We start from the raw sequence: 14,785 nt of genomic DNA on the forward strand, positions 1-14,785 counted from the left end.
TGCGCCCTCTATATTGTTACGTTCAGAGGTAACGTCTTGAACCAAACCTAGATGACAAATGTTGGGATTTTCGATGTAAGAGAGGTGACTTTTAATAAATAAAAATGTGTATTACAACTATTTATTTTTAAAAACCTTATAAAATTGTTCGTATACTTGTTTATCTTTTGAAGTAGGAGGTTTTGTACAATATTAATGAGTATTTCTGGTAAAATTATTTTCTCCTTTTCTGTTTTGTTTTTAACCAGAAAGTTCCTGTCCCTCCGTCTTTAATTTAACCCCTATAAGTAAATGGAACATTGTACTCTAGTGGAACGGGTGAATGGCGGACATCTCATTCTGCAGTGAGTTGGGTTAGGAATAAATAATGTATTTTTTCTTGTCGAAACATTCCCCTTTTGCATGTTAAATGCTGGACTGTTTAGTTGAGGAATACAGGTAGGACATTAATAAATAATTACATGTAGTCAAATTTCTAAAAGTCGTTTTCTTTTTAATGTTAGGTTGCAAAAAACAATAGAGAGGATAGAAAGAAATTTGTAAAGTTAGTCACAATCACAAGTATAACTGCAACTCGTCTCATGCATGATGATTTGTTTTCACCTTAAGAAACTGAAACCCGACTGCAAAGTGGGTGTTTTCCTTTGTTTATAATAATTTCCTTCCTCCTTCTATTGGTATAGTTACTACGGTTAACGAGTTTGGTAAAATGTCCATCTCCTTAGATTATAGTTTTTACCCCATTTTTACCAAAAAATGTTCGTAACAAATAAAAAGTGCTGCTGAGAATGGATACAAAGATTTTGTGTGTCATTGCTCTGAACCACTGTGTAAGTGTAAGTGTAAAAAGTGCGTTCGATAGCTCCCCGCGGACCAGCCTGTTCCACAACAGGCACAAGCAGGGCACTTGGGGGCTGACCCGGGTGAGCCCCTTGAATGACGTTAAAGCTATTCAAATGTAGCAGGGGCAGATCGGGTCGACCCGGGGAAGCTAATCCAACGCACCCAGGACATAGTCTCTTCTGAGGCTGAGGAGAGTGAGTGGCACTGCTCTGTGACTTGATGGAACATCACTGGGGATACCTCCATGCCCCCTGGGCCCAATTTCATAGAGCTGCTTAAGCAAAAAAAATTGCCTAAGCAAAAAAATCTTTGCTTTGTAAAATCAGATTACCGGCTATGACTCCACTCAATTGTTATGCTAAGTAAACAACAGCTAAATATTATTCACAAGCAATGTACATGGCATGAAATTTTTGCCAGTAACATGTGTAAAATAAGCGGGCTATTTTCGTGCTTAAGCAATTATTTGCTTAAGCAGCTCTATGAAATTGGGCCCTGGTCATTGCCTTGGTGCCCTTGAAATGCTCCAGTAGAAATTTACTAATTTCCTCATCATAGCATAGAGTACCCTTTACCAGGGAGAAAATGCCTTGGTGCCCTTGTCCGAAGCATACAGACCTTGAAGCTCGTCATACCTGAACTTTGTGCATTTTTATCATTCCAGAGTGATATCATCATCCACCATCCTTCAACATGGAGGACATGGAAGTACTACCCACCGATCCCCCGCCGTATCGGAACATCCTTCACACACAGAGAGCCTTCGATCTTCTCAACGACTTCAGAAAGTAAGTTCCAATCAAAACGGATTTCAACCCATTGATTGATTGAAGTAAAACTCAAAAGAAATCGTAATGGGAGTCTTTTGGGGATACTAGGTGGCAGCAGACTTACCAGGTAAATCCATTGTTCTCAGGAAAAGTGTGCATGCTCAGAACTACGTGAACAATGGAAATTACTTGGTAAGTCTGCCTACAGTTCAAAAGTCTCCCATTTGTGTCCTTTTTTAACAAACACTTTCCTCGGACAAAACCCTTCACAAAGAATTAAATTCAAGAGCTAGGGACTGGCCAGAGTCCTGTAGCTTTTAAACATTAACCCCACAACCAAGCAAGTCCTAAAGTCTAGTACTTTTTACTAGAGGCCCCAAAAATAACTCGCCACACCCACAGCAATTGCCTTGGTTCCCTGTACTAATGTGGTGCCCTTTGCAAGGTTCCAATACAAACCTACATTTTCTTCAAAGTGCTTCGATCTTTACCCTTGACAAACTAGCTGGGCCCAATTTCATATAGCCTGTAATAAGCACATAACTTGCTAAGCACAGAAAAGTATTGCTTAACAGAAACGGGTTACCAGCCAAAATTACATTAAGTTTACATTGTTGTGACTGGTGTCCCACTCAATTTGCTTAGCTAAGCAAAGGAATTAATTAGTCAGTCAAGCATTTTTTTTTCTGCTTAGCAGCTTTATGAAATTGGGCCATGGTCCTGCTGGCTAGTCACTAAAAAAAATTTGGGAAAATCCTAACTACAGGAAAGGAACATCACAGTTGTCCAAACACCACAAAGAACATTGTACACAAATGATATTGTGATCCTGTAGTGTACAAATACTATCACAACAGCAATGTTGTCACTTAATATTTAAGTCAATCATTATAATGAGGAAGTTGAAATCAGTTTTCTAAAATAGAACTTGAAAAAACAAGGATGTAACAATATTATGTTATCATGTGGTTATTTCACATATTCTTTAAAGGAATAGGGTAATGAATGTGTAAATATTTAGTTGCTAGTGACAACATTTCCTAAGTATTTTCCGCCCTTCAGCATGCCTTCAGCAAGAGGCCATATCCTCTTTGGCCTCCATTGTACTCCAGGCCTGCTTCAGTCACAAAGAATCTACTTTCAGAAAGACCCCCCCCCCCCAAAAAAAAAAAAAAAAAATTCCAATCTCTATAATATCCATCTACCTGAAGGCAAAACATACTCTGCGATGTGACACTAGAGGCAGAAGGTGTAGAGCTGCCAGCCCACCGCGTCGTCCTAGCGGCATGCAGCCCTTACTTCTCAGCCATGTTTACCAGCCAACTCTCAGAGAGTCGCACCCAGAAGATTATCCTACAAGAGATTGATGGCAGCGCCCTCTCTCAACTGTTGGATTTCGTCTACACATCCGAGATACAAGTTACCGAAGAGAACGTCCAGGTAAAACATACCCCCCCCCTCCAAAATCCATGAAAAGTTTTGTTTTTCTTTTCAGTGACAAAATTGACAAGTGATGAGGCTCTGAATCTTAGATCTAGATTTGTTTGTTTGAGTGTTGTCCATGGTCGATGTTACGACAGAGTTGCACCCACATCTCCCTGCCCCTCATGCATGTAGATATTTCATCTGCTGTTTCAAATCCAGTGGCCCTTCTTAGTATGTTGACATAAGTCCGGTGACCTCGACCTCTTTGAGCTCGACCTTGCTTAGGTTCCCAGAGGACAAGCTTGCTGCCTGGAAGCTCTGGGTGCGGTAGTAGTGCCATGCAAATTTGACTCCACTAGCAAAAACTTTGGCATAGCTTTTGGGAAACCCATGATAGAGATCTGAATTTGTGTGTTTCTTCCATCCTGACACTAACCACCTGTACCATCTGGTCTACATGTAGGAACAATTAAGTTTATTTGTTACCTTGTAAACATCCAAAGTTCTTGCTCTTATTTTCTGACCCTTAGTCTAAACTGTACCCTTTATCCACCAGACACTCTTGCCAGCAGCAAGTCTACTACAACTCATCGACGTCCGCAGCGCTTGCTGCGACTTCCTTCAGAAGCAACTCCACCCAACAAACTGTCTAGGCATCCGTGCATTTGCCGACATGCATTCCTGCAGTGAGCTCTATCACTACGCACAGAACTACACAATGCAGCACTTCAGGTAGTCAGTCTTAATTAATGATTCCTAACCCTCCTACTGTTGGTAACTTTTCAGTGGGTTGACTAGGCCCGGACTCCATTTTAGTAAGCAACTCTTCTAATGCAATAATATATCAGAACAGACACTGCGACATTTTTACTATTTGATTACTTTTCATTCAAGAGTATGGGTTTGAACAAAGCCAAACTATTTAAAACTAACCCAGTCAGTTTCCTTTGTGACTTATTACTTGACATTTTCATTAAAGAATTAATATTTTTATGACTTTGTGATTCAGTGCTGTTGTTCACTGCGATGAGTTTACAGCATTATCTGCAGACCAGGTCAGCGAGTTAATCAGTAGTGATCATCTCACAGTACCAACTGAGGAAGAGGTAAGCAGAGTGGGTTTGAGTCCATGTCTTGCCACTTGTGTCCTTAAGCAAGACACTTAACCATTATTTCTGCAGCCTTCGGATGGGACGCAAAGCCGATGATCCCCTGTGTTGTGTAATGCATGTTAAAGAACCCAGTGCACGTGTCGTAAAGAAAAGGGGTTAGCTACAGTGTTCCTGGTTTGATTGGCTGCATTTTCACATTACCTTGTAAACGATAAAAACATGTTTCACATCCGGGTTTTTCAAAAAAAAGAGGAAGATGGGCTTTTTATTTTTTATTTCAAGATGGCCGCCATTCTTTGTTAAAATGTCAAATATCCATTGTTTTTTCTACTGCTGAAATACACAAAACATAAATGAAACAATTTAGTCGAGGCATTCAGACAAGACATTCAGATTGTTTTTGCTGAGATCATTTTAAAATAACCCTGTTTGAAAAATAAAAAAAAAATAAAAAAAATGTGCTAAAAAAAATAAAATAAAAAATAGAATAAAAAAGGAGGCGGCGGGGACGCTAAACATGTTTCTTTTTTACTTGGCCTTACAGGTTGCTGTAAAGGAACAAGTTACTTTTTCAAAACATAGATCCACATACCTTGTAAGAAAAATACTCAGCATTTTGACATACCCATTGTGTGTGATAAAACACTATCAACCTTTTGCACTGTTTTAACTGTTTGTCTTTTTCCAACTTTATCAGGTGTTTGAAGCAGTCGTTGGTTGGGTCAACAATGACCCCCAGAACCGCTGCGACTACACGCCGCGTCTTATAGAGCACGTCCGTCTCCCGCTGCTGTCTCGGGACTACCTGGTGCAGCGTGTAGAGGAGGAGCCTCTGATTAAGTCCAGCAGCAGCTGTAAGGATTACTTAATAGAGGCCATGAAGTACCATCTACTGGCCAAAGAACAACGAGCTCTGTTTAAGAATCCTAGGACGAAGCCACGGACACCTATTGGACTTCCTAAGGTATGGAGAAAATTTTAAAAAGGAAGAAAAACAACTAGACACTTACTTGTTATGTAAATAGCACGTGGGGTCTCGGTTTTAGAAAATAACCTACAGGGCAAGAGGGCACTATACAAATTATTTATGACAGTGGTCAGCTGGCTAAATGTTATTAAAGAGGGCGCTTGACAAGTTCACTGTTGAAAGTGACAAACTCATAGATTGCCACAAATTTGAAATGTCTCTAGGACAGATAACTGTGCCCCAATCAGAACGTGCCAGGACACGCCACAAAGGTACAAACTTTACATCACTGTTTCCCTACTCGTTGCATTTTTTCCACAATATATATTCAAGATTCCTTTTTTTGTTTCATTGTACTAATAGCTGATGTTAGTTGTTGGTGGTCAGGCACCCAAAGCAATCCGAAGTGTAGAAGTTTATGATTTCAAGGAAGAGAAGTGGTCTCAGGCAGCCGAGATGCCCTCAAGACGCTGTCGAGCTGGTAGGTAGCGGATGACCTCACCAGGTCAGCAGAAAGTTATAGTAATAATAATAGTGGCTTATTACATAGTGCTCTTATCCGTCACTAACGCTTAAGGCTTTTCATCATTTATTATTTTCCTGCAAGGTATTGTGGAGCTACATTTTTGGAGTCGTATTCTTTTACATAGCACAATTTACTGGTTTACAAGGTGCTGTGGTGCAATATGCAGCCAATTAAACCAGGAACACCTGGGCAAACCCCCATCTCTTTTCGATAAGTGCACTGGATTCTTTTACATGCAAAACACAGGACCAATGGCTTTACGTCCCATCCGAAGTAGGCAGCAATTATGGTTAAGTGTCTTGCTTAAGGACACAAGTGTCAGGACCGAGTCAAATGGCAAATATTTATTTTCTCTTACCATCAGGTATTGCAGTACTAAGCGGCTTAGTCTATGCCGTTGGTGGTTTCAACGGCTCCCTGCGCGTGAGAACCGTTGACGTGTACGATCCGACGAGGAACATGTGGTCATCGGTAGCATCCATGGAGGCCAGACGTAGCACGCTGGGCGTGGCTGTACTCAACAACCGTATCTACGCAGTAGGGGGATTTGACGGAACCACTGGTAGGTTATCAGGGGAAGGGTTCGCAAGAGATGGGGGGGGGGGGGGAGTTGAAATATAAGAAAACTTTGTTGAGGGGTAGGTTATCGGATTGGCATAGTGGTATCTTGCCTCCCCTTCCACCTTTAGGACCCTGGTTCCAATCCCACTGAGGACACTATGTGGATTGGGTTTTCAGTCCCTATCTGACTGCATGGATTTTTCCGGGAATAATTCTCTGGAGTTTTCCTCCAACATCTAAAACGGAAAAACTTCCTTCTTTGTCTTCTCTCCATTGGGGTGTTTGGCTTGTACATTGATCGTGTTTGCTTTTCTAGTCCTTGGCTTCATATTATCAGTGACCATGCTATTGTTGTATATGTTGCCATGGTTACACAGGTCTGAGTAGCGTTGAAACCTATGACCCAAAGGTCAATGAGTGGAAGTCTGTGGCGTCGATGAACACGCGGAGGAGTAGTGTTGGAGTGGCAGTACTCAATGGTAAGTCACTCATTCAATTTTGGGCTTAAAGAAAAATTGACTTGAGCAGGATGCTAACCTGCAACCTCCGGAATAAAGTGCCTGTGTTCTATTTAGTCCTATGTTGGCAGTCTCTCTCTTTACTCAGCACGTTGAAGGCATTCATTTAGAAGTGGTCTTCGATTTAGAAGCTGTCTTTAATTTACCTTGTGTCTTAGTTGTTTTAACATGTTATTCATAGTAACTTTGCACACTGTATGACCCTTAACCAAAGAACCTAACCCTTACTCCAACTGCTAATCTATATGCCCCTAATCCTGACACCAAAGTTTCTGACAATAATTTGTGCCACGTGACAATAAACATACCCTCCCCTATCCCCCGCTCCACAACTCAATGTTGTAAACCCAAGCTGGAGCGCAGACCGCGCACTGCGAGCCAACAATCAACATGAGTCTAGTTGTGGGATAGGGAGGGATAATGACCTCACTGTAAATGATTGACGTTAGTCGTTTGATGATTACAAACAGATTATCTATACGCTGTGGGTGGATACGATGGTGCTTCGAGACATTGTTTGAGCTCAGTGGAGCGTTACGATCCCAACAAGGATGAGTGGACACCAGTTAAAGAAATGAACACGAGACGAAGTGGAGCAGGTAAGCAGAAAGTGGTTCCCACCTTCACCTTGCGTTGAAATATTTCATCAATATTTTAGTTGAGACACAACATGTAAAATAATCCAAACTGAATTGAAACGTTGAGTTGAAACCAATGGTTCTTTTTAGAACCAGCCCAACTCATTTAGAGATGGTCATAACATGGTTTTACCGCAAACCTTTCTATATCATGTTTCTACGCTTCAACTCCTACTTAGATTAGTGAAAGGGAGATGGCAAGTTTAGAAATGCCTATGTCTCAGGCTGAATTCAAACATGTTCGGAATGCCTGACCCATTGACAGGCCTCGAAATGACCCACAGTGCCCATAGCATTTGTACTTTTGCTGTGGTGCCTTCTTAAAGTTTCAGTACAATTTCATATTTTCCTCATAGAGTGCCCCTCACCAGACATGCCAGAGGGAAAATTGTGAAATTCCTTTCTAGTCTTGCTTCTATTAATTTTTTTTTTTTTTACCCATACACCGATGTTTGTTAGCTCTATATACTCAGTACTTTCCCGAGTCCTGTGAACAGATATCACAGGCATGTTACTTGGGTGGGATTCGAACCCACGACCCTTGCAATTCTAGAGCAGTGTCTTACCAACTAGACTTCCGAGGTTGCTCGGTAGCTAGAGGCAGTTCGAATCCTATGTTTTGGCAGCGGGTACCGCAATGATATAAGAGATGTTATGTGAAGTCTTGCTTCAATTAGTCACGACTTCAGCGCTAGTTTCATTAGTCGTGGCAGCATGATTTTAAGCAGGTTTAATAACCCATCCCTCAACTTTTGAATTCCTGAAGACTTTAAGTCAACAACCAATAATCGCGATTTTGACACTTGTGGCAACATCTTGTCAAACTATTTTAATGTTAATGTCGACAGGTGTTGGCGTGGTTGACGGTCTTCTGTATGCCGTAGGAGGACACGACGGCCCCATGGTTCGTAAAAGTGTTGAGATGTTTAATCCAGAGATGAATGAATGGACGTGTGTGACTGATATGACACACTGTAGAAGGAATGCTGGTAAGCTTTGAATCAATGTACCAATCAGAAACAAATCTTTATTCAATTCTTGAACATATAGCGGAAGAATGTCAGTGGACTTGTTGTTAAGGTTTTGAGTTGCTTTCAAAACAAGACAAATCAAACCTCAAATAAGCGGAAACCAGTGTAATATTTTTTTATTTAGAACAATTAATTAGTTGTGGAGAGGTTGACGTCAAGTTTTTTAATAACTCTGTGAGCTTTCTCTCTTTGGCATCAATGTCGTCACACATCCAATTAATTGAGGAAACTCATACAAGTTTTTATTTTATACCTTCAATTGGGTATTTTGTAATCAGAGTTGTTAAGGTGCCTTTTAGATATTTCTTTAAACCCAACAAGGCTAATTGGCTGAATGAATACAGAACAAGGAAACCACAACTCTTTAATGATCACCCGCCCACTTCTCAATAGACTTGCGGACAAGGCATTAAATGTCTGTCGTGGTGTGATAGCACAAATCGGTTCTCTTGCGCCGAGTATGGCAGTGCTTGGAGAGAGCTGTTTTGCTATTAAAGCAACAGAAGTTTAATGACTTGTCCACAAGTCTAACTCCTCAACTAAGAAGGGCATTGTGTACGTCTTGCTTGTGATGCTTGAGGAGGGGGCGTGCTGTGGTGGGTTGCGTGGAAGGTTGAGGATCCTTGGGTAGGATGTCGTAAGGATGAGCTGTAATCTTGACATTTAGAAAAACAATTCATGAATACATTTCCATTGCCTTCCGCCTATTCGCTATAGTGTAACTGGGGTGGATTTCACAAAGAGTTAAGACTAGTCTTATCTCGAGTTAGGACGAGTTATTTTAGGACTAGCCGCATGTTTCGTATAGCTCTTAGTCAGTCCTAAGTTAGGACTAGTCCTAACCCTACGGAAATCGACCCCAGGTTTCCTTCTGTGTTTTACTTCGGGTTAGCATGAAACAGGATATCAGGACCATGGAAGAAATCCTGACCAATGGTCGACCAGCCTGGGTTTGAGTAAAAATAGTTAACCTATAGTTAGCCATGGTAACCAATGAGCTAATTCGCCAAACCCTTTTTTGTGTAGGTGTAGCTGCTGTTAACACGCTTCTCTACGTTGTCGGTGGAGATGACGGCTCAGCGAATCTCTCCTCGGTAGAATGCTACGACTCCAGGGCCAACACCTGGACCGTCCTGCTCTCCTGCATGACCACGGTGCGCAGTTACTCCGGCGTGGCCATCATCGACAAGCCCACATGACATGAGGAGTGCGCCCTCGGTGGCGAGAGCGATAACAACGAGATGGCCCGAGGGGGAGGCGGGGACACAGAGTTCCATATTCAGTGGGGGTACTGGTAATCGTTTCGGAGCGCCGTGAACGTATGGTATGTCATCGCATTTTGCCATCATTTCAGAGACACCCCCTTTCTAATAGTGGACTGAACCATCCACCCACACTGCTCATATAAGTTCAAACTCATAAGCTTCTCAAACACTATTATGCATTTTTTGGCTGCATGTGCCATTGCCCAATCACAGTTGTAATTACCCAAACACAGTTGACATTGGCCAATCGCAGTTGTAATTGCGCATTCATAGTTATAATTGGCCAGTACATCATGAGGCAGCAGAAAATAGCTGTGTATTTTTCTTAAACAGAAATAAAACTAAGTATAACTGAAAATGTCTGAAATTCATGCATACAAATTAAGACCTGTGCCCAATTTGATAAAGCTGCTTAAGCACAAAAAGTAGCTCAGCACAACGGCAATATGCTTAGCCGAATAAGGCTACCAGCCAAAATTTCACATGTATTATCCGTGACTGGCATCCTACCTGTTTTTGCTTAGGAATTAAAGCAATCTTTCTACAGAAACATCTCTATAAAAATGGGCCCTGGTCAATATAAGTCAAAATATGACAACAAGTTTGAAGTATTCCTTGTTAAATTTAGTTGGTAAATGTCCAGTGTAGTTGTTAGGACTCAAACCCACACTCTGCTGATCAGAAACACCAGAGCTGAAGTCTAGTGTTCTGATCCGCCCGGCCACAACAAACCACTACAAGTTGTGACTCCAGTTTCCGATTGTGTCTGATTCTTAAAGCTGCTAAAGAGCTAAGCACAAAACAATTGTGCTCAGCAGAATAAGATCACCAGCCAAAATACCATTCCACATTAGCCTTGTTTGACTGGTATCCTGCTGATGTTTGCTTTGCAAAGTGATGCAACAGTTTGTGTTTATGTCTAGTGTATATGCTCCAGTTTGATGAAGTTTGAACACAGTTTTTGTCTCGCTCAATGCAATTTCATTCTTGAGGCTAAGCACACAACAATTTTGCTCACCTCACCAGAATAAGATCACCAGCCAAAATACCATTCCACATGTGCCATGTTTGACTGGTGTCCTGCTAATATTTGGCTCCGCAAAATATTGTGAAACAACAGTTTGTGTACGAACAGAGCTTCGACATTGGGGCCCTTCCTTAAGTAGTGGTTCCTGAAGCCTCTGACAAAATTCTAGGCAAAAAACTAAACATTACTGCAGTGTTGTAGCTAGACTAGTTTGAGTGATGGGCTCCAAATCCAATGGGGGACTTTGGAACACTAGGTGGCAGCAGACTTACCAGGTAAATTTCCATTGTTCACGTAGTTCTGAGCACGTGCACATTACAGAGAACAATGGATATTACCTGGTAAGTCTGCTGCCACCAAGCGTCCCAAAAGTCTCCCATTTAGTCCACAGAGGGCGAGCGGTAGATATGGGGCCATCTTTGCTGAAGTGCAATCATGGGTAAATCTGTGCTGGGCAGCACAGTGTATTTTGCTCAGAGTGGTGGGCGAAATTTGTTAGTCCTGGGCGACCCGCCTGGCACTGCCCACCGAGGCTACAACACTGCATCAACGCTTTGTAAAAAAATAATAACTAAACTGTAAATTTAAATTAATATTAATATATTTGCTATTGTTTGTCAATTCTTATGTCTTGCAGGACAAGGTGTATAAAATCAGTATTTTCATTTTTGCGCGATGTTCCAATTTAAAGACACTGGACACTATTGATAATTGTCAAAGCTCAGTCTTCTTACTTATGCATAAACTAACAAACCTGTGAAAATTTGAGCTTGATTGGTTGTTGGAGTTGCGAGATAACTATGAAAGAAAAACACCCTTGTCACACGAAGTTGTGTGCTTTTAGATGCTTGGTTTTGAGAACTCAAATTCTAAATCTTGGAAGGTCTCAAAATCAAATTTGTGGAAAATTACTTCTTTCTCGAAAACTATGTCACTTCAGAGGGAGCCGTTTCTCACAATGTTTTATACTATCAACCTCTCCCCATTACTTGTCACCAAGTAAGGTTTTATGCTAATAATTATTTTGAGAAAGTACCAATAGTGCCCACTGCCTTTAAAAGAATGTGGTTTTAGAGAGAGTGGGATGTAAGCAATCAAATGGTCCCCAAAACCAAAGATATTCTTTGCCTTTAAAATGGAAGTTGTATAATTATTTTTATTTATTATTATTTTTTCTTGGGGGGGGGGTGGGGTGGCATCATGAATAGAGTCCCTATCTGACTGTGTGGGTTTTCCCTGCACTAATTCTCTAGGGTTTTTCTCCCACATCTAAAACTGACACTTCCTTCCTTGCCTTCTAACCATTGGGTTCTTGTTGCATACATTTTGATCAGGCGTGACGTCATGCGCTCGGGATGTGACATAGTGATATCATTTTGTCCACTTGCATAAAGGACTCTGTCTATTGAAAAACGAGTGCATCACTTTACCCTGTTTAATCACTGAGAGATGGGTCATTCAAACTTGCTAAGCAATATCAGAACTGGGTTAGCAGCAGCCAAAAATAACCCGCAGAGCTGCCTACTCTCCTTGATTCTTTCCATGTTCTGATGAGCAAATTTAAAAATCTCCCCGATTATTAATTTTGGTTTTTACCCATACACCGATGTGTGTAAGCACTGTATACTGTGTACTTTCCCGAATCGTGTGAAAAAATATCACAGGCATGTTACTCGGTTGGGATTCGAACCCAGCAGTGTCTTACCAACTAGACTACCGAGGTTGCCCTGTAGCTAGAGGCAGTTCGAATCCTATGTTTTGGCAGCGGGTACTGCAACGATATAAAAGATGTTAAATTTTGCATCGGGGATAAAGAATGTTAATTTTGGTTATATCCATACACCGATGTGTGTTAGCACTGTATACTCAGTCCCCGATTATGGAAACTTTGTCCTGATTATGTTGAATGTAATTCTAAATATCTCTCTGATTGCAAGATGCAGCTGATTCTGAATCTGCTGACAAACTTCCCACTGAAAATGCAATATTTTTAGTTGAAACAGAATTTTTGAAAATGGGAGTATACTGATGTACTTTTCTGTAATGTTGAACATTGTCGTCCAGACTTCATAACAGTTAAATTATTTATCTTGTTTTAACATTAAGGTGCTATTTTATGTTGTTTCTTTGATTGCAGAGAGAGCGCTTAGAAATATAGTCTGTTTATCAATTATCTGGTCTTGTTTGATTATATATTGGTTTTTCCGGCCAATTTCAACAAAATATTGATTCATTTTAACACCGGGCTCATTCAATTCCATTTGAAAATGAATCAGCATTCAACAGTCGAAATGAGTCATTCAATACCACCAGCTTATCATTCACTGGCTTCACTGGCCGCAAGACTAATTCAGTTTCGTAAAAGCCATCAGTAAGAGCTGGTCAACGTTCAATTTCATCAAGATTTCAAAAGAAGTAGGAATTCAACTTACAAATTGTCAAAGTGTAGCCTTGCATGCCTATAAATGAAACATAATTACTTTTACTGAACTGATTGGAAAAAACAAAATCATGTGTGCAGGAAAATGCGATTGAATGCGATTGAATGCATTATTAGCTATTAAAAAGGAAGCCCTAGTTTGAGTTGATTAGGGGAAATACATTTTCTGAAATTGGCCGGGAAAACCTATTTCTGTTGTATCATGTAAGAAAGGGAAGTCAATGATTGATGTAATGTGAACCATATCATGAGGCGACAGTGAAACACTTCCACTGTTTATGACGGATGGGGTATCTTGGCCAAACAGCCATTTGTGAGTTATATTTGAATAATGTCAAGGGCTCGAATTTGGAGGGAAAATTCACAAGACTGCTAGGCTTGTGTCTCAAAATGTTCACTGAACCTTCAATTTTCTAACAAGACCAGCTGCCGATTTCACAACGCTAGGATTAATCCTTTTGAGTAACCCATCCTAACTTAGGATGGGTTCAATGGGACCTACCTCTTCGGATAGGGAACTTAACTCATCCTAAGTTCTAAGATTAATCCTAAGTTAGGGAGAGTTTGGTGAAATCAACGGCAGGGGTGGATTTCCTGAAGAGTTATGACTAGTCTTATCTCAAGTTAGGACGAGATATCTGTCCTAACTTAGGACTAGCATTAAGTTTTTAATATCTCCTAGGAAGAGGACTAGTCCTAACTCTTTGTGAAATCGACCCCATGGCTCAGGTTTTTACAAAGAGTTAGGACTAGTCCTAACTTAGGACTAATGCTAGATGTTAAAAACTTAAGGCTAGTTAGGACGAGTATTTTGTCACTCGCACTGTTGCATTTAACATGTTTAAACTGTTTTGTTTTTTGTTTGAACAAGCCAACCACTAAGGCATTTAAGGGAAGTTTAATCTTAGGCTAAAAGAAAAGCTGAATTATTCTACATTTTTTAGACAAGGCAAGCACCAAAGGTCTTCAGAAATAATCAATCTAAAGTACTTTTCCCCCAAAATAGACAAGAATTAAAATTATGCTTAAACTTTCCTTTGCCAAATATTATAATGTTTTCTTATTTTAACTGTCAAAAGAACTAAATAAGTGGAAGGTTTTTATCAAATCCAGTCATCTTTCGACACTCTCCTTTCTTTGTTTGGTTCAGTGCTATTATAGATTTAATGTAAATAAAAATGCAGCTCATATTTTTAAAAAAGTGTCATGAGAAATCATTTTCATGCATGTGTTAACTTGATTGTAAAAATAGGAGATAAATAAACGGTTATTGCATTCTAAAAAATAATATAAAAAAGTGTCTAATTTTGATTTTGTTGTTGAACTTCTTTTAGGTAAAGCCGTGAAGTAAATGTAACTTGTTTGTGTCCAAACCTATCTCATACAAATTTGACAAACCAACTTTTGTCCCTCAGCCATGACATTCTTCCAACTTGCGTTTTTTTGGGGGGGCCCCTCAGGAAAAACTAGTTAACTTGTTATTAAATGACCTGAAAAGTCTCGCAAGCAAGATGTACTAACTGCCCTTCTTCGCCAATGAGTTAGCTAGCCAGACGTGTGGGCAAGTAATTTAATATCTGTCTCTGTGATGAGCGAAACGGCTCTCTCGCGAGACTGTTACTCTCAAACACTACGACGTAGATATTTAACGACTTGTCCACA

At 40.4% G+C, this 14,785-nt stretch overlaps 1 protein-coding gene across 2 annotated transcripts; it reads left to right on the plus strand.

Annotated features, from left to right (window-relative positions):
- The first annotated feature begins 315 nt into the window (after window positions 1-315).
- On the plus strand, window positions 316-14,390 carry LOC139952961 (kelch-like protein 3). 2 transcript variants are annotated; one of them, XM_071952304.1, is made up of 12 exons: window positions 316-438; window positions 1,508-1,631; window positions 2,825-3,053; window positions 3,595-3,770; window positions 4,048-4,144; window positions 4,848-5,114; window positions 5,481-5,598; window positions 6,008-6,205; window positions 6,582-6,683; window positions 7,193-7,321; window positions 8,209-8,349; window positions 9,418-14,390. In XM_071952304.1, the coding sequence occupies exons 2-12, from the start codon at window positions 1,537-1,539 to the stop codon at window positions 9,588-9,590; spliced, it is 1,725 nt and encodes a 574-aa protein (XP_071808405.1). In that variant the 5' UTR covers window positions 316-438; window positions 1,508-1,536; the 3' UTR covers window positions 9,591-14,390. The 2 variants fall into 2 exon arrangements, with proteins under 2 accessions (XP_071808405.1, XP_071808406.1); XM_071952305.1 differs by having other exon boundaries at window positions 319-344.
- The last annotated feature ends 395 nt before the right edge of the window (window positions 14,391-14,785 follow it).

Source organism: Asterias amurensis, chromosome 21 (assembly GCF_032118995.1).
Source record: "Asterias amurensis chromosome 21, ASM3211899v1".
Lineage (NCBI taxonomy): Eukaryota > Metazoa > Echinodermata > Asteroidea > Forcipulatida > Asteriidae > Asterias > Asterias amurensis.